Source organism: Rhineura floridana, chromosome 12 (assembly GCF_030035675.1).
Source record: "Rhineura floridana isolate rRhiFlo1 chromosome 12, rRhiFlo1.hap2, whole genome shotgun sequence".
NCBI classification, from domain to species: domain Eukaryota; kingdom Metazoa; phylum Chordata; class Lepidosauria; order Squamata; family Rhineuridae; genus Rhineura; species Rhineura floridana.
Genome location: NC_084491.1, coordinates 45,558,102 through 45,576,250, shown reverse-complemented (window position 1 = coordinate 45,576,250; position 18,149 = coordinate 45,558,102). Strand labels below are relative to the sequence as shown.

General features: G+C 51.0%; 1 protein-coding gene and 1 pseudogene across 3 annotated transcripts; one reads left to right on the top strand and one right to left on the bottom strand.

Annotated features, from left to right (window-relative positions):
• Window positions 1–1,692: 1,692 nt before the first annotated feature.
• UBE4A (ubiquitination factor E4A) lies at window positions 1,693–16,573 on the top strand. Of its 3 annotated transcripts, XM_061592629.1 has the most exons (20): window positions 1,693–1,869; window positions 2,139–2,290; window positions 3,827–4,003; window positions 4,812–4,924; window positions 5,615–5,767; window positions 5,872–6,031; window positions 6,180–6,382; window positions 6,680–6,871; window positions 7,283–7,616; window positions 7,806–7,932; window positions 8,498–8,805; window positions 10,026–10,158; window positions 10,841–11,028; window positions 11,549–11,649; window positions 11,747–11,860; window positions 12,489–12,663; window positions 12,745–12,925; window positions 14,471–14,618; window positions 15,096–15,253; window positions 15,741–16,573. In XM_061592629.1, the coding sequence occupies exons 2-20, from the start codon at window positions 2,167–2,169 to the stop codon at window positions 15,874–15,876; spliced, it is 3,225 nt and encodes a 1,074-aa protein (XP_061448613.1). In that variant the 5' UTR covers window positions 1,693–1,869; window positions 2,139–2,166; the 3' UTR covers window positions 15,877–16,573. The 3 variants fall into 3 exon arrangements, with proteins under 3 accessions (XP_061448613.1, XP_061448611.1, XP_061448614.1); XM_061592627.1 differs by having other exon boundaries at window positions 1,693–2,290; XM_061592630.1 differs by lacking the exon at window positions 5,615–5,767 and having other exon boundaries at window positions 1,693–2,290.
• LOC133368899 (5S ribosomal RNA) lies at window positions 2,679–2,797 on the bottom strand (annotated as a pseudogene).
• Window positions 16,574–18,149: the final 1,576 nt, after the last annotated feature.

Genomic DNA, 18,149 nt, shown 5'->3' with positions numbered 1-18,149 from the left:
TCTGATCCTGGAGATAGCATGCATCCATCGTGACACTGATAGTGTGGTTCTCCATGACTGGGAGGGAAGCAGACCTATTCCACCAGAGGGTTGGAGGGGAGGTGAATCCTGGAGACCCAAAAGAGCCACTGACAGAAAGTGAACAGTGGGGGTGTGTGAGGAAAGCTTCCACTGTGGCATTCCAAACCACTGCCTAGCAGCCCAGTACTTAATGCACCTAAGTATATAATAAAGATGGACTACATTGCAGGGTTGTTGTATCCCTCTCCCTCCCCTCTCAGTTGGAGAGAGCTATCGTCCTCATGTCCTGTGTGTGCCCTTCCCAGAAGGCATTTGCTTGGCTACTGTGGAAAACAGGATACTGGACAAGATGCCCCTCCCTTTGGCCTGAGCCAGCTGCACAGCTCTCCTAGTCCTGACATTCTGAAATCCACCCACGGCCCTCATCCTGCAATGTGGGGATACTAATAGCAGCCCAGATTTTCATGTTTGTTTTTGAAATATTTTAAAGAACCTTTAAAAATTACATCGATTTCTCATGCGAGGTGAAACCTGAACTCTACTGCTAGTTTTTTAATGAGCTCTGTTGCTACCCGTACACACGTGTGTGTCAGGGCAGGAGAAGCAAGGGGGGACATGCTGCCCCAAGAGAACTAGGCCAAAACCAAACAAAAGGGGCTCGCTCCATTGTGTCCTATGGACAGCTGTCACTTTTACCCAACAGCCAAGGGGGGAGGGTAACCCTCAGTTGTAGGTAAGCTGTGCACAAATCATGGTTGTAAGGGGTGGGGGCAGGGACACTTTTTGAATGCCGAAACTCGGGGGGGTGGGCGGCGGGTATAGCCAGACCCGAGTTTTCTGCCCCCTGTGGGGCGGGTTGATGCAGGCTGCTGCCCAATCACAGCCACGTTAAAATCCTGGACAGGGCGTGGCTCTCAGGCCACATGCACATCAGATATTTATTCCACTTTAAATAGTCTTGGCTCCCCTAAAGAATTCTGGGAAGTGTAGTTTGTGAAGGTGCTGAGAGTTGTTAGGAGACTCCCTCTTCCCCTCATAGAGCTACAGTGGTAGAGTGGTTGAATAGTCAGCCCCTCTTTCTCAGAAAATTTTGGAATTGTAGCTTTATTAAGGGAATGGGGGGGGTCTCCTAACAACTCTCAGCACCCTTCACAAACTACACTTTGGGCTTTTCCATCCATTTTGTTTTTTAGGGGATGGGTGATGGGGAAGCACTTCTGCTCAATCCCAGCAGGGCTGAATTCTTTCATGTTAAAGGTGGATATCTCTGCGGACATGGAAAAACAGCTTCTCAGGGTGAACCAGGAAGTGACCTAGCCAGGCAATGGCCACATCCACTCCAGGCATTTACTCCACTTGAAACTGGCCACATCCACTCCAGGCATTTACTCCACTTGAAACAGCCATGGCTTCCCCAAGAGAATCCTGGGAAGTGTAGTTTGTGAAGGGTGTTCATTGTTGTTAAGGGAATATGGCTCTGTAAGGCGAATAAGGTTCACCTTTGAGCTCCCTTCACAAACTACACTTCCCAGGATTCTCTGGGGAAGCCAGGACTGTCTAAAGTGGAGTAAATATCGGGCGTAGGTGGCCTCAGTTCTACGGGGCGGGGGGAGGGGAATCTACAAATAGCCTGTGGCTAAACCAGGAAATATGCTGAGGAAAGAGTTTATGTGGTTCTCTCTACAATTTTCGTATCTCTGCGGCCCTACTTCACGTGCCCCGCCCTCCCTTCTCCCATTGGTAGGGTCCGCTGCTGGCCCTCTCTGATGGCGTAGGGGCGCCATGCAGTGGCGTCACGCGTTGCCAAGTTGACTGCCAGGGAAGGGGCGTCGAAGCGGTCGCGGACCGGTGAGAAGGCGAAGCGCCGCCGCTCCTTCCCTCCCGAGCCTTGGGCGGAACAGGCCGGTCGCCGGGGTTGCTCTGATTCGTCGTCGGAAGCGAAGTGCTCCGGGGTCGGGCGGCCCTCAGTGCGCGGTGGCGAAGGGGAGGGGCTGCTGGAGAGCGGCGCTGCGCTCGGCTTTCCCGGGCTCGCTTCTTTTTCTTCCTGCTGCTACTGCCGCCGCCGCCGCCCGCCTCCCTTCTGGCCTCTGAAGCGTTGCTCTCGCTTTGGTCCACAGCGCTGGATGGAGCTCGCCTGGCGGGGAAATGACCGACCAGGAGAACAACAACAGTATGTCCAGCAACCCTTTCGCCGCCCTCTTCAGCTCCGTCGCCGACGCCAAGCACTTCGCCGAGGTCCAGAAGCAGCAGCAGCTGACGCAGCCCGCGGGTGAGGAGAGGCCTTCGCTTGACGGTGGCTGGAGGGCCATAGCCGGACTAACATCCATGGGCTGGGAAACATCCGCCCAGTGTCGGGGGGTTGGAGGCGAGTCCCATACTGAAGCGGTGCAGAAAGCACTTAGATCTTCCGGCCCCCCAGATTACTTATTTGAAACTGCGGTCTATGTTATCTCAAAAGCTTGGGGATCTGTAACAACAAATTGCAAAAACAAATGTAGATCTCAGTGAATTAGTACTAAAAATGACAATCTGGTTGTTGATATATGCCTTCAAGCTGATTATGACTTATGGCGACCCTATGAATCTTTTGGATGTATTCATAGGGTTTTCATGGTAAGAGGTATTAAGAGGTGGTTTACCATTGACTTTCTCTAAGGAGCCTATGGCACCCGGTATTCCCAGGCGGTCTCTCATTCAAGTACTAACCAGGCTTGACCCTGCTTAGTTTCTGAGATCAGACGAGATCGAGCATGTTCAGGGTGGTATGGCCGTAGGCAGAATCTGATTAAAATGGCTAAAATGTAGCAGATGCTGAAATCCCCACTTTTTTACTGGTTTAACTCCAGCCTTGTTTGGCTCAGGTTTCCCACTGCCCTTGGCCAGCAGCCTCCTCCCTCACATACTGCCGACCTCCTAAATGGAGGCTGTACTTCCTAAACAGCTGCCTAGTTTGGCAAACTGTTGAAAGCAGGGCTGTGGAGTCAGTATGCCAAACCTTCAACTCCGACTCCTCTATTTTTCTACTGACCGACTCCGACTCTGACTCCACCCAAAATTGCTTCCAATTCCACAGCCCTGGAAAGGGCTGTAAATGTCTTTTTAAATTGGAAGCTCTCATAGGAGCATTTTTATCGCTGCCTGAATATGCGTTGATCTTGGCATCACAGCATTTGTCTTCATCTGGGTCCTGTGTCATACACTGACACACAAAATGTTTTCCATCTTGAGTTATGGTGAAATGCTCAACTACAGGTGACTTCATGGGAAGCTTCTTTGACATTTTGAATTTATGTTTTAAAAAAATTGTCAATCAAAATTTATTTTGAAGTCAGAGTCGGTACATTTCTACCAACTCTGACTCCACCCAGAATTGCTTCCGACTCCACGACTCCAACTCCGCAGCCCTGGTTGAAAAAGCAGGGTTCATAGAAATGGGGTAGCCAATGAGGTTGCCTTTCTGTGTCTTGGCTGGCCTGGTTAGGCAAGTGGGTGGTAACTGTGAGATTGCATGCTTTGTTTATGGGTGCCAAGGAGGAAAAGGTAAGGTGCAAGAAGTGCCCGCGTGCAGCTCCACACATTTTCCAGAGGCAACAATACCTTTGTGATTTGCAGTAGGCTGATTCTGCAGCTGGCAGCTGCTAAGTGCCCTAAGACCTTAACAAGAAACGAGATCTGAGGTACAGATTGCTGGCCCCTGCTTCTTGACACAGCCTTCCTCTGGGCAAAAGGGGTTGGCTGCTTGGTTGGTGTCTGGGGCCCAGTTGGGCCAAGTTAGGCTGCTTGTTGATCAGTTCTACTTCTCCAGTGGAGGAAACTTCAGCCAGCCAAGATGATTCTGACAACAGTGTGTCTGAAAGTCTGGATGATTGCGACTACTCTGTGGCCGAGATCAGCCGCTCCTTCCGCTCTCAGCAGGAGCTCTGTGAGCAGCTCAACATCAACCACATGATCCAGAGAATCTTCCTGATCACACTTGACAACAGTGAGTCTGGGGATTTAATTCCAGACTGCCATTGGGATTTTTTGGAGCCTAGCTAGGGCAGGGGTGCAGTACTGTGTGGTGGGTAGTGACAAGGTAAGGCTGTAGACTCAACACAGACCATCTTCTACTTGTGATTCCTGCTGCATTGCTCTGTAGTGTAGAAGCTCCTAGAGTAGGACTTGACTGTTTTGAAAGAACCAGACGCTGTGCTTTTCAAATACAAATTGTGTAAATACTTTCCTGACTGTAACAGCTTTGTAGGATTGAAGTGTTGAAGTTCACTGTAAATGTTTCTGGAGGTGCTCCTGGTGAATGCAAGGCTGTATTCATTAATACAGATTATAACCATCCAGTTTCTGCATTAGGCTATCTTGGGGGGCTGTTGCAAGGATCAAAAGCTTTCTCACTGAGCCAACTACAAGGCATCTTATGCTAAGTGCACTGGCAGGGAATGGGGGGGGGCAAATTACTTAAAGCTCAGATCCCTACATGCATCTGATCCCTTGAAAGCCCCTTAAAAGTTGCAAGGTGCTCTTTTGGTTGTTTCCTTTTGGTGTAATGGTCATATCCCATCAGGTATGTGCTGTGCCACTGGCTGTGTACAAAAGGAAGCTTGAATTTCTCCCCCCTCCCCCGGGAACTGATAAAAATAATTTCTGCCTTCAGAGGAAAAAAAATGTTTATCAGACTAGGAAGGTGGAGTGGGAGGATGTTGTGCAGGTTGGAACAATGACTAGGGGCTTGTAGGACAGAACTTCACACTTGAGATGTTGCCGATGGTGTGCTGTTGGTGATTCCCAACCTGCAGGTGACCCCAATCTGAAAAGTGGCAATGGGATTCCTGCACGTTGTGTGTACTTGGAGGAAATGGCAGCAGGCCTGGAGGATCAGGACTGGCTGGACATGGAGAATGTGGAACAGGTATCTGAACGCCCTGGGCTCCTACTGGGAGAAATGGTGGGATATAAATCAAATAAATAAGTAAATACTCGCATGCACACATGGAGAGACATAGCTGATTTTTTGGCCAGGCTGAGGGCTTGGCAGGGCATCAGTGAGCCTTGGTGAAGGAGATGGTCTTGCTCTTCAAGTCAAATTGTTCTCTGTGATGATGGCCTCAAAGGAACCATCTGCCAACTCAGATTATCTTGCACATGGGAGATCTTTGCCTTCCCGCCTTTTGTAGTGGTAACTTGGCTCACTTTGTAGAGCAAGGTTGGCCAGCTTGTGAGCCTCCAAATGTTGTTGGACTCCAACTCCATCTGTGGCCGTTGGCTGTGCTGGCTGGGGCTGTTAGGAGCTGTGGCATCCAGATCTCGTTGGGCTACCAGTATGCCACTCCTATTCTAGAACCACCTTGAGTGCTTCTTGGACTTTCCCTTGAATCAAGCAGGCTTGTCTGACATCAGATACCTGACTCCCATCAGCCCTCGGCTTGCAGCTCACAATTACATGAGTGTGTGAAGGATCTGGCCTTAGCCATAGGAGTTAGCCCAGATGACCTTTATGATTGATACCTAGCTGGTCGCTCCCTCCAAGTGCTGTGGGGTGCAGGTGGGAAGGGAGAGTTTGCACTGGATGTTCATGTCATAGGTTGATATGTCCCTCCAGGCTCTCTTTAGCCGACTGCTGCTCCCAGAACCAGGAAATCACCTGATTCACATGACCTCGGCCAGCATACAGAATCTTTCAGCAGAAAGAGATGCAGGAGAGAAGCACATTCTTCGCTACCTCTTTGCCAGCTTCCAGAGGGCAAAGGAGGAGGTGGGTTGAGGCTCCGCATGCCTGCCAGCCAGCCAACTTGCCTGTTGGCCTGAGTAGAGCACCCCTGCAGGCCGGGGATGAAATGCTCTCCTCTGTCTTCCTAGATCACTAAAGTGCCAGAGAACCTGTTGCCCTTTGCGGTGCGCTGCCGGAACCTTTCGGTGTCCAACACTCGCACAGTCCTCCTCACACCAGAGATCTACGTCAGCCAGAATGTCTATGAACAGCTAGTGGAGTTGATGCTGGAATCCCTTAGAGGAGCCCGTAAGTTGTAGAGGCAGAGCCGAGCATCCCTGGAGAAGTGAATGGGCTGCAAGTTTTGGTGATCCCTCAAAGATGCCCCTGTAGCGCAGCACGTATATGTCAAAATAATTGGGGGTCCCTTCCATTGTCTCCCACTACCTTCCTGTAGGCTTTGAAGACGTAACTGCTTTCCTGGAGGAAGTCATAGAAGTTATCACTGCGGACGAGGAGGTGCGGACCTTTGAGGAGGTCATGGTGCCTGTCTTCGATGTACTCTTGAGCCGGATCCGAGAACTGCACCTTTGCCAGATCCTGCTGTACTCCTACCTGGACGTGCTTCTCTACTTCACCAGGCAGAAAGAGATCGCCAAAGTGAGCGTTTGGCTGTCCTCTCTCCCGAGAGCAGTGAAGCAGCAAAGCAGGCAGTCCTGACCATCTTCACCCTCCCTCCTGGGCAGAGGGAGGACCAGTCGTTTGTTCCCTGCATGGCTGCCAGGGGGCTTTGTAGCAAAGGGGGCATTGCCGACCTGATTCCAGGCTCTGCTTACAACATGCACCAATTAAAGGCCGGCCCCTGGGGCAGAGCCACAGCTCCGTAAACAGGAAGGAAAAGGGGGTGCTTTTCCTGATCTGGCTGGCCAGCAGCACCTTCTGCTTCTGTTTGTTCAGGTTTTTGTAGAGTACATCCAGCCAAAGGACCCAGCCAATGGGCAGCTCTACCAGAAGACTTTGCTGGGAGCCATCTTAAGCATTTCATGCTTGTTGAAGACCCCTGGTGTGGTGGAGAACCATGACTACTTTCTGAATCCCTCTCGGTCCAGCCCTCAGGAGATCAAGGTGCAGGAGTCCAACATCCATCAGGTGGGTACATTCATACCAGAATGGGTGAATCAGGCAGTGTTAAAAGTAGAGGAGACAGTAGTTGATGATGGCAGTTCCTCTCTTTCTTAAACTTAACCATCCATATCTGTCCAGATTCTCAACATCAGATTTCTGTACAGTGAACATAGAATCACAGAGTTGGAAGGAGCCTATAAGGTCATCGAGTCCAACCTCCTGCTCAATGCAGGAATCCAAATTAAAGCGTCACCCCAGGAAATTTGTGCTGTTCGGGTATTTAGTGGTCAACTGATGAATAAACTGGAATTTGGGAGAGAGCTGGGCAGGCATAGCTTTGTTAGAATAACGCAGGTTGTTCTTGCAGAAGATTCAGCTGACTTAGCTAGTGTGTTAATTGTATACATCTTAACACTTGTGGTGTCTTGGAAACAGTTCATGGCTCAGTTCCATGAGAAGATCTACCAGATGTTGAAGAACCTGCTGCAGCTGTCTCCACAAACCAAACACCGGATCCTGTCCTGGCTTGGGAACTGTCTCCATGCCAACGCGGGCCGCACCAAGATCTGGACCAACCAGATGCCAGAGATCTTCTTCCAGATGTATGCCTCAGATGCCTTCTTTCTGAACTTGGGGGCTGCCCTCCTCAGGCTTTGCCAGCCCTTCTGTAAGCCCAGATCGCCCCGGCTCCTTACCTTTGACCCTACCTACTGTGCTCTGAAAGAGCTGAATGAGGAAGAGCAGCGCAGCAAGAATGTGCACATGAAAGGTGAGCTGCAAAACATTGCAAGTATGTCCGCATCCCCTGGCAAGGCAACATGGGAGGCAGGAGGTTGCTGGCCAAGGGCGGAGGAAGAGCAGAGAGCAGCAGGAGCGTCCCCAGTGGTGCTGTCATCCTCTCAGTAGGTGTTGCTTGCCAGAGCTGGTGGAGAAGCTTTTCCTATTAACTTCTTCCAAGGTTTGGAAAAAGAAACCTGCTTGATCCCAGCCACGACTGAGCAGGAGCCGGAGTTTGCCCCCAGCTACAACCTGGTGACGGAGAACTTGGTGCTGACCCAGTACACCCTTCATGTAGGGTTTCACAGGTATTGCCTCCAGAGGGTGGGTGGGAGTGGCAACGGCCACAGCAATGCCTCCTCTTCCATCAGGGCTGAAACCTGGCTGCTGCAGCAGCATCAGGCTCTTGAAGCCTGGTTGGCAGCCTTTGCAAGCTGAGATCACCCTGGGATGCTCTCTTCACAGGCTGTGATGGGGGTGAGAGCACCCCAAATCAAGTTGGTTTAATCACGCATTGGTTTGAGGGAGGGGGATTGTCCTGCTCCACTGAAGAAGCTAAAGCAGTAGAGCCAAAGTGAATGATTTCCAGACTGTCCCCACAAAGCACCCTTCCTTGATGTGGATCAAAGCAGCCTGCCAAAGGACAGATTGCAAAAGCCTTCTGCATGCAGTCACCTGCTTCCACTTGTGGCTTGTGAGATCCAACAGAGAATTGGTTCTGGCTGTGGAAATGCTGGGTTCATCTTCCCTTTGCCTTGGAGGGGAGCCTTGGGCATCCACCCCACCCCCCCGAAACCTACAGTGGCTGTCCTGCCCACCCCTCTTTGGGCCTGCCCCCTCTGGTCACTGTATGTGTTTCTGTTGCTTGTACAGGTTGCATGACCAGATGATCAAGCTCAACCAAAGCCTTCACCGGCTACAAGTGGCGTGGCGAGAGGCTCAGCAGAGCTCCAGCCCCTCAGCAGATAACCTTCGGGAGCAGTTTGAGCGCCTTATGACCATCTATCTCTCCACCAAAACGGCCATGACAGAGCCGCAGATGTTGCAGAACTGTCTCCACCTGCAGGTGTCCATGGCTGTTCTCCTGGTCCAGCTGGCCATTGGAAACCAAGGGACTGAACTGACAGACCTGACATTCCCACTGCCTGAGGTGGAAAAGAATGCCCTTGCTTATGTCCCAGGTGACTGGCGTCTCCTGTAGGCTTCCCCTGAACTTTTCTGAAGGGGAAGCCTTCCCTTCTGAAGGCTTCACCTTCAGAAATGCTTGGTTTATCTGTTTGGCTGAATGCATTACCAGGTTGTGAGTACCTGCTCTTCTTGAAACTGAGCACATTTGCTGACCTGGTCTGAGTGATGGGCATCTAGAGAACTGTAAACTAGAGAACAGCCTAGTGTGGTTCTCATCAGAATTTAGTGGGCCTGGAAAAGTGCTGGGGTGGAACAAAATGCTGTACAAACAGGTGCCTTTGGATCACAGTCAGTGTTACTCTCTTGGACTGGACTTAGCTGGCTTATTGCAGCATCCCTGTAGTGGTGGAACTGCTGGGATGGATTAGCTGTCCTGTGGGTGGGGTGGTGGTGACTGTGGTCTAGAATTAAGTCTGTCAACCAAAGCAATCCATATAATTTGACTGACATAAGCTGAGCAAGGCTTGTTTTTGTTTTGTTTACAAAATCTTACGTTGGGCGTGTTTGTGTGCAGTCCATTGTTGTAGGCTGGAGTAGGAAGGTTTCTAGAATTCTGGCTGGCAAGAGAGGCTGAGGGTTGGGAGGGCCTGGGAATGATGCTGGTTGCAGGAACACTACATCTAGAATCCTGCCACAAGCAGGCACTAAAGGTCTCGGTGGTCTCAGGCTCTGGTTTGTCATTAAGGGCAACTACAGAATGCTCCTTAAAAATGAAAAAAAAAAAGCTGTGCTTCTCAGAATGCCACTGAAAATACCTCATCAGACCTCGCTTGATGTGCAGATTCCATGTTGCTCTAAAAGACTCCCAGCTGCACCTCAGGAACTTTCTCCCTCTAGTGGCAGATGGATGTACAGAGGAGTCTGTCTTGCTGTCAGGCATAGTGTGTGCTATCTAAAAAGCTACACCTAGGAGATAGTGAAGTGATGGAAGCACACAAACACATCTGTCTCTGTTTTTGGATGTGAAATATCTACATGTGTGTATCCATTTTGAAGACTGCTCTTCCTGTGCTCATTAGGCCAGGGCAGCTTGTAGTGCCTCAGCATATGTTTAGTCTGACCTCCTTTGTGTGTCGTAATAGACTCTGGTGAAGGCTAAGGTATAATTGCTCTCCAGAGGAGTCTGTAATAATATGTGAGCTTTTTCTGATCAAGGTCTAGAAGCTGAATGCTCTCCCAGCAAGCACCTCATCTGGGCCCTTCTGTTTTGTAGAATTCTTTGCTGACAACTTGGGGGACTTCTTCATATTTTTGCGTCGCTTTGCTGATGATCTGCTGGAGACATCAGCCGACTCCCTGGAGCACATCCTTCATTTTGTGACTGTCTTCACTGGGGATGTAGACAGGTAATGGCTTCTCCAGCCACTTGCCCAGCCTGTTGCACTTCATCCAGTCTTCAGGGGTGGTGACTAGTAAATATTTGGGAGTACCAAGGCAGGGAGAGTGATTGTGGCCAGATAAAATCAGTCATCTTTGAGTCAAACTGTGACTACAGCTCCTACAACTTAGCATGGAAGACCAGGCTACTGTGGAAATATTAAGCTATTCAAGCAGCTAGGAATGGTCTCTTCTGTCCTGCTTCCCTCCATGTTCTTGAACAGATTGCCCACTGTTCAGTTGTGTTTGCAGAAGCATTGCACAGACTTGATCTTCAGTGGGTGTGCTGTGGATGGAGGCATGGTAAAGCAGGTCTCTGACAGCTGCATTAGGAAGGCTGTGGTGCCTGCGGCTGCAGCTGCTGCATTGTGATAGAGAGCGGTCTAAGCGTTGGGGCTAGTCTCCAAGGTCTTCAGTGACCAAGCCATTTGGGTCCTAGGAGAGCAAACGCAGCACTTCCACTTGAGTCAAGAAACGCTTACAGACACTGGGGCCCTTGTCTTGTGGTTTGGGCAGCCTCTGTCTTCTGCCTCAGCTGCAGTCTCCAAAGAGTTAGCAGCAGTCCTAGAGGCAGCTTTTACAAAGCAGTTTCAAGGATATGGAGGCAGGTCTAGCAATCATCCTTGAACTACCATCATTTACCTCCTGCAGGATGAAGAACCCACATCTGCGAGCCAAGCTAGCTGAGGTGTTGGAGGCTGTAATGCCCCACATGGACCAGGTGCAGAATCCCCTTGTCTCAAGCGTCTTCCACCGCAAGAGGGTCTTCCGCTCCTACCAACATGCTGCCTACCTTGCCGAGGCTCTTATCAAGGTCTTTGTGGACATTGAGTTCACAGGTAAGGGGGAGGGCAAGACGTTGGAGGGCTGGGCCCTCTCTCTGGCACAGCTCTTTGGCAAGCAGGAAGTGCCACTTCCATCTTCCTCCCCCTTGAGCTGCTCAGTTCCTGTTCAACAGAGCCATCTCCCCAGTCCTGTGCTTGGCGTATGTGGTGGCAGTGCTCATGCGGGCAGGGGAGGGGGCAAGGGGAGCTTTCCTTTTCTCCCAAGGCCTCTGAGGTGCTGACGCTCCATGCCAGGCGTGGGTGGCTTCTCTCCCTTTACCGTTCATGGCCCCGGGCCGGTTGCTGAGCTGTCACTGTCCTTTCTTGTGTGCAGACCATAACGGGAAGGTGGGAAGTGCCAGTCCTCTATTGTCCCCTCTTTGTGCTATCTGGACATACAGTTGCACACTGTCATGTGCCAAGATGCAGCTTCAAAGCACAAGGAGCTTCCATATGGTCAGCAAAAGCTTGGTCTTCCAGTGCTGCCAGATCTTGGGATCTATTCTGGCTTAACCTGCTTTTTCCCCCTCCTCAGGAGATCCACATCAGTTTGAGCAGAAGTTCAACTATCGGAGGCCTATGTACCCCATCCTCAGGTATATGTGGGGCATCGATTCCTACCGGGAAAGCGTCAAGGTACGACTCGGGCGGGGCAGCAGCTGCTGTCTCAGGGCAGTGATCGTCTCTGGGAAGGAAATGTCTCTCTCTCTCTCTCTCTCTCTCTCTCCTTCAGGCACTGGCTGACTACGCCTCAAAGAACCTAGAAGCAATGAAGCCACCTCTCTTCTTGCGCTTTCTAAACCTGCTCATGAATGATGCCATCTTCTTGTTGGATGAGGCCATTCAGGTAAAACTTTTTTTTTTTGAGGTACCAAAACAGTCTATGAAATGAGACTTTTGCTCATAGTCATGAAAGGACGCCACCTGCGGTTTTCCTGATAATACAAGGTAAGATAGGAGGAAGGTAGGCTGTGCATGTGTGGGGAGAGGGAGGGAGGATCCCCTTTCTTGGAAGTTCTGGGAGCATTTTCTGTCTCTGACCTGATTGTGGTGGACCAGCTCAGAAGGAGGAGAGGAGAGAAGCTCTTCTGGCAACCCCTGAGCCACAGAGCCCAGTCCCTTTGAAGGGCTTGTTTGTGGAAATGCTTCAGCACATCCTCTGTTGCCTGCCTGTTCATGCTTGTGAGAGTCATTCTTCCCCTGCATGCCTCCCTTTGAGGCTCTTCCTCAACCCCTTGCCTCCAATGGGGTGAGCTGGGTGTCTCCATCAGGTCATGCCTGCCCAAGAGAACTGCATCTGGCTCAAGCTGAGGGAAGAGAGGCCCATTCTAAAAACTCATTGGTTGCAGTGGCAGCTGTTCCCCATCCCCTCAGTGGAACATGGTGGTTTAAAGGCCAGTGGGGCACTTGAGTTATGGCCCCATGTGCCTCACACACCCTCTTTCTCTCTGTCCCCCCCACAAACCTCTCTGCAGTACCTGAGTAAGATCAAGATCCAGCAGATTGAGAAGGATCGGGGCGAGTGGGACGGCCTGTCTACAGATGCACGGCGTGAGAAGGAAGCCAGCCTGCAGATGTTTGGGCAGCTGGCTCGCTTCCACAACATCATGTCCAATGAAACCATTGGGACCCTGGCCTTCCTGACTTCGGGTAAAGGTGCATGCTAAGGCTAGGTGCGAGGCGGGAGCAGGGCTCTTCGGGGACCTCACGGAGACTTGGTTTCCATTGCAGAGATCAAGTCCCTCTTTGTGCACCCCTTCCTGGCTGAGCGCATGATCTCCATGCTCAACTACTTCCTACAGCACCTGGTAGGCCCTAAAATGGGGGCCTTAAAGGTCAAAGACTTCAGCGAATTTGACTTCAAACCCCAGCAGCTGGTTTCTGACATCTGCACCATCTACTTAAATCTGGGGTATGTGTGTTGGCGAGGAGAGGGCACACTCATGGTGGACCCCCAGCTATGACGACTAGGAAAGTCATGGTAGTCCTTACCATGAGTGAGTGTCCCTGCTTCTTGGAGGGAGAGGGGCATTTTGAAACAGGCAAGGCTTAATAGGAGCTGAAATTCCTCGGGGGAGGGGAGGAGCAGCTTCCCATTTCCAGACTCAAAACAAGAGAAGTTGAAAATTGCAACTGTCACAACAGGCGTTAACCACTCAAGACCAAAAAGACAGTTGTTGAGCAGGAAAGGAATGTCATCCCAACAAAACCTAGAATGGTCATGAGCTGATTCCAACCCCCAGAAAAATACAATTTGTCACAGTTGGGGATGGAGGGCCAGAATAACTTCTCTCCCCCAACACCGAGAGCTTGTCCTTCATCCTATGGTAGAGTGGCAGGGAAAGATCTCTGTGCCTTCCAGGAGGGTGTCAGACCATGAGCTCCACAGGAAATGTCCCTTGGGCGAGGCAGGGGGAGGGGAAGAAGCACTCCTTGAGAAACGTTGGCTACCAGTGGGAAGGTGGGAGATGGAAGAGAAGCAAAGTGGCTGGGTGGAAGACCTGAACTCTGCCCTCCCTCCCTTTTTGCTTCACTGGGGCAAAGGTGAGCGCTGTAAGGAGGGATCCCATGCTGGGAGGAAAAGGGCTGTGGTGCCTGCAGCATTTTTCTGTTCTCTTCCCCGCTGGTTGCTACGTGCCACACCATTACTCTACCCACTGTGTAGTTGAAAAGTTCCTGGGGAAGCAATATCTTGCCTGCGGATGGAAGTCCTTGGGAAAGGCCAAGGGATGCTTTGGGGCGGGTCCAAAATAGGTCCCCCCACCTCCATAGGGAGCACTGGAGCCAGGAAGCTGCTGCACAGCCTCTCTTCCCCTTGGTCAGCCTGGGTCCAGGGCTCTTCCTGAACCAGGTAAACTCCCTCTGTGTTCCTGATTGGAGCCTTGGCCAGGCTGGTTTTGAGGTGTCTGGATGCCAGTCTGCTTCTGGATACTGCCTGGTGAAGGCTGGTGCTCTCGCGTCTGTCTCTCTCAGGAGTCCTCCTCCCCAACTGGCTACCTGAATGTGGGGGCAAAGGTCAAGAGGAGGTGTTTTTCTGACCTACCCATCCTTGCTGTCTTGGTGGAGGCAGGAGCTTCTCCACCAGAAGGATTTTGCACTCAGTTAAGTGCTTCCCCTAGTGGTGGAAAGATGCCCTCCTTCGCTGAGTGAGAATAGAGGCAGCGGTAGCCCCTTGAGTATCAGGGGTTGGGGACAAATCCGTGATGGCTGTTTCCCATCATGCTGTCCTTGGGAGCATTCAGTTGGCTACTGTTGCAAACAGAGGACAGAGGAAGCTCATCCTTAGGTCTGTCCAAGCAAGGATGTTGGTGTGCTTGTGGAGGGGTGTGTGTGTGAGAGAATGCCAAAGGCCAAAAACAGGAAGGCGTGACTGACAGCATAGAGCAAACTTGCTTGAACATGCTGAAGGGCGCTGCCACTCCCACTGTTCTTCTTTCAGCCCTCTTCTCTCTTTCAGTGACGAGGAGAACTTTTGTGCCACGGTGCCCAAGGACGGGCGGTCATATTCCCCAACTCTTTTTGCTCAGACAGTCCGGGTCCTGAAGAAGATTAACAAGCCTGGCAACATGATTGTGGCATTTAGCAACCTGGCAGAGCGGATCAAGGTGAGTGGGGGGGAGTCTGGCAGTGCCTTTGTCCGTGCTTTCATTCAGAGAACCCTCCTGTGTGGTGGGCTGCCTATCGGTGCCTCATCCTCTGCTGTTAGCACGCAGAGCTGGGAAGCTTGTGTATGTTCTTCTGGGTCTGGGTAGCATTTCCCTGCCTAGTAGCATCCGCAAGGAGGAGACTCTCCGAGCTCATGGCTTTCACTAAGGCCCCCGAAAGCCAAAGGGAAGTCAGGTGGGAGCAGCAGCCCCTTCCTCACCTCCACCTGGAGTTTAGCCAGGCCCAGGGTTTGACTTTCCAGTTGCCCTTTCCTGAACCGAGGCTGAGGCTGCGCTTGGGCTTCGGGTCAACCAGCAGTCTGTCCCTGTGGAGCTTCTGGGGTGTGCTGAGGAGGAGGAGGAGTTTCCCTCTGCAGTCCGTCCCCAGGCCAACTTGAGCGAGGGGCCTCTCACGGCTGCTGGGCTTCCTTTTTCTAGTCTCTTGCAGACCGCCAGCAGCAGGAAGAGGAGACCTACGCGGATGCCTGCGATGAGTTTCTGGATCCCATCATGAGCACTTTAATGATGGACCCAGTGCTGCTGCCTTCCTCTCGGGTTACTGTTGATAGATCAACAATCGCCAGGCACCTCCTGAGGTACTCAGCCTTCCCCCTCCCTGAGCTTCTGAGCATCTGGCTGCTTGTGAGCTTGCATTAGATCCAAGCATCACCTTCCACCCCACCCACCAAAATAAAGCGTTATTTGGCGTGCAAGCACCCCAATTTATCCCTGGGTCTGCCTCAGCTAGCTCCTCTCTCCCAAATCCTCTGTGGCTTTCAGCTTGGCTGAGCCCCAGCTCCCTGTCCTTGGCATACAGTTTCCTAAAATAAGCAACTTCCATCACTGCCAAAGGCTGCGGGTTGCACATTGGGGTCTGTCAGACCATCGTGTAGGGCCTCCACAGCTGCCCTACATGGTGACTTATTCCTCCTTGATTAAGGCCTGTCTTAGTCCACAAAATTTCCATCTGGCAGAGGGCTGTGTGCCCACATCTCCCAAGGTTGGTGGCTGTTTCTCTTGCCTATGTATCTGAGCCACCAGCTTTGGCCTCTTCTTGACCCTGTTTCTGTTTTTTCCTTGTAGTGACCAGACTGATCCTTTCAACCGGAGCCCCCTCACCATGGACCAGATCAGACCAAATACCGAACTGAAGGAGCGGATCCAACAGTGGCTAGCAGAGAGGAAGAAAGAAAAGGAGCAGTCGGGAGGGACTCTGTGACCTGGATTGTGCTCCTGGATGGGTCCCCACAACCCCCCAGGACCCTTAAGCAGGCTGCCTGCTCTTCCCTGTCTTGTGCTACCACAGTGGAGATTTGGGGCGGGGTGGGGGCTCCATCAGCCTTTTCTTTGGTTTCTTCCCTTTCGGACTTCTGTCAAAAACCTTCAGCTGTTCCCTTGCATCTTTGGTTCACCTGCTGTCCTGTTTCCTCAGCAATTGCCCTTCCCATTATCCCTCCCTAGATAGGTTTTCCTTCTGTTGCAGCAGCAGTTCTTGTGCCAGAATTTTTTTCTGTTTTAATGTGAAGGCGGCTGTGTTCTCGCCATTGGACAGGCCTTTCTTTATTATCCTGACACTGTTGGTGGAGACTGTGCCTACCCCGGGGTTGTGGTGTCCCCAAGCAGCCCTTGGCTAGAGGAAGCCAATGCCAAGTGGCCGGGTGAATGTCTGCTGTCGCCTGAGGCCTCTCCCTGAGCTTCACACATCATCCTGTGGCGTCAGACCCATTGTTGCTTTTGCTAGCAATGATAAAGCCTTTTGGGCTGGTGGGCCTGTGCAGAGAGCACTGTGTACATGTTCATGCAGGTGCCCTGTAAATCCTGCCTGCATTTATACTGTGCCTGTTGCATGTCAATATGTATGCAGTGTGTATATATAGTATGACATTCACTTTAGATCAATAAAAGTGTCAGCTGTCCGTGGTTCTTTGAAGTGTGCTTATTGAGCTGCGGCCTTCTACCCTACCCAACTTTGCCTCTCTGCCAGGGTAATTCATGCAGCTTTATCAGTGGCTACATTTAGTACAACCCTCACCTGCTCTCGGTTTAATGCTGAATATTTCCATTTGAAGCATTTCTGTCCTTTTTTAAAAAACATGGCTATGTGATGTAATGGTATACTCATGCTAATTTCTACCCTTTGCAGTTTAGAAGAGCTGGAACAGGAACACTATGAGTTGTGCTGAAGAAGATGCTTTTTCATAGATTGTGTTGGCTGCCCTCCTCTCTCTGACCCCTCACCAGCATTTAAAGACAGCTCTGCAACCATGTTGATAGTACTGTAAGTGTTAGCAGTCTGGTTCTATTTTTTGTAGGCTCCCAAAATGCTCCCTGGGACCTAACCAAATCTAAATCCTTCCTGCTGAGATCCTGCAGTTCTGCCTGTGTGGTTGGTCGGGGTGTGTGTGTGTAAATAGCAATTATGAAACTACTGTCTTGAAGTTCCAGGGCTTCAATATTGTACCCAGCAACCTATTTTTTTATGGTTGCATGACTATATTTTGCAAGCTGAGTAGTACACCACAAGTGCTTCTCCCTCATCCCTCTTCTTACACAATGGGTGACGGCCAGAACCTTCACTCTGAGCAGTCAACATGCCTGTCACAAGGCCATCTCTTCACATCCCCTGCCATGAGCAGCCACAAGCCGTGTCCAGACTGTCTTGTATTCAAGAGAGTTTGGCTTGGGAGGGGCTGATTCAGAGGGCAATTTAATTGGGTTTGGTAGGCCTATATCCCCAAGTCCTCTTACGCAGCTTCCATCACGGATGTAGCCGCTTTATTCTGAGCCAGACCAATGGCCCATTGAGCTCAATATTCTCTACGCTTGACGGGCAGCTCTACAGCATTTCAGGCAGGGAATTGTTTTCCATCTGCTGTTTGGATTGAACTTGGGACCTTCTGCGTGCAGAGATACTTCTACCACTGAGCTGTGGCCCTTCCCCCAATTAACAATAATAATAAATTTATTTTTGTTGCCCCCCTCTCACCTGGAATTCAGGTCCCGAGGCAGATTACATGGATTTAAAAATACAAAGCATACTTACAATTACACAATCTGTAAAAAGTGGATTATATTGATTTTTAAGAACAAAAAAATCCCATTTTTCCCTATGGAAGAAGACCTGAGTTGGAAAGAGCAGACGTTTGTCTTTGCATCTAGATTTTTGGGGTCCAAGGAGGGGGAGAGAAGCTGCCAAATGAGGGTGGACTTGTTGTGCTTGGTTTATCCGAACTGGGAGGGGGCGTTCCAGCCAGCACTGGATGGGTTGCTGCTCCGCTCTGAAAGATCAAATTCAGGAATATCAGAAGCTGCCTTAAGCCATGTCAGAACATTGGTTTATGTAGCTCAGTGTTGTCTGCACTGATGGGCAGCAGCTCTCCAGGGTTTTTTCCTGGCCTTGCATGGGACCTTCTGCACCCAAAGCAGATCATAGAATAGTAGAGTTGGAAGGGGCCTACAAGGCCATCAAGTCCAACCCCCTACTCAATGCAA

Coding starts and splice junctions, on each gene's coding strand:
- UBE4A (XM_061592629.1), top strand. CDS start 2,167: ATGACCGACCAGGAGAACAACAACAGTATGTCCAGCAACCCTTTCGCC. Junction 4,004..4,811: donor CCTGATCACACTTGACAACA/GTGAGTCTGGGG, acceptor CCCAACCTGCAG/GTGACCCCAATCTGAAAAGT. Junction 6,872..7,282: donor AGGAGTCCAACATCCATCAG/GTGGGTACATTC, acceptor TCTTGGAAACAG/TTCATGGCTCAGTTCCATGA.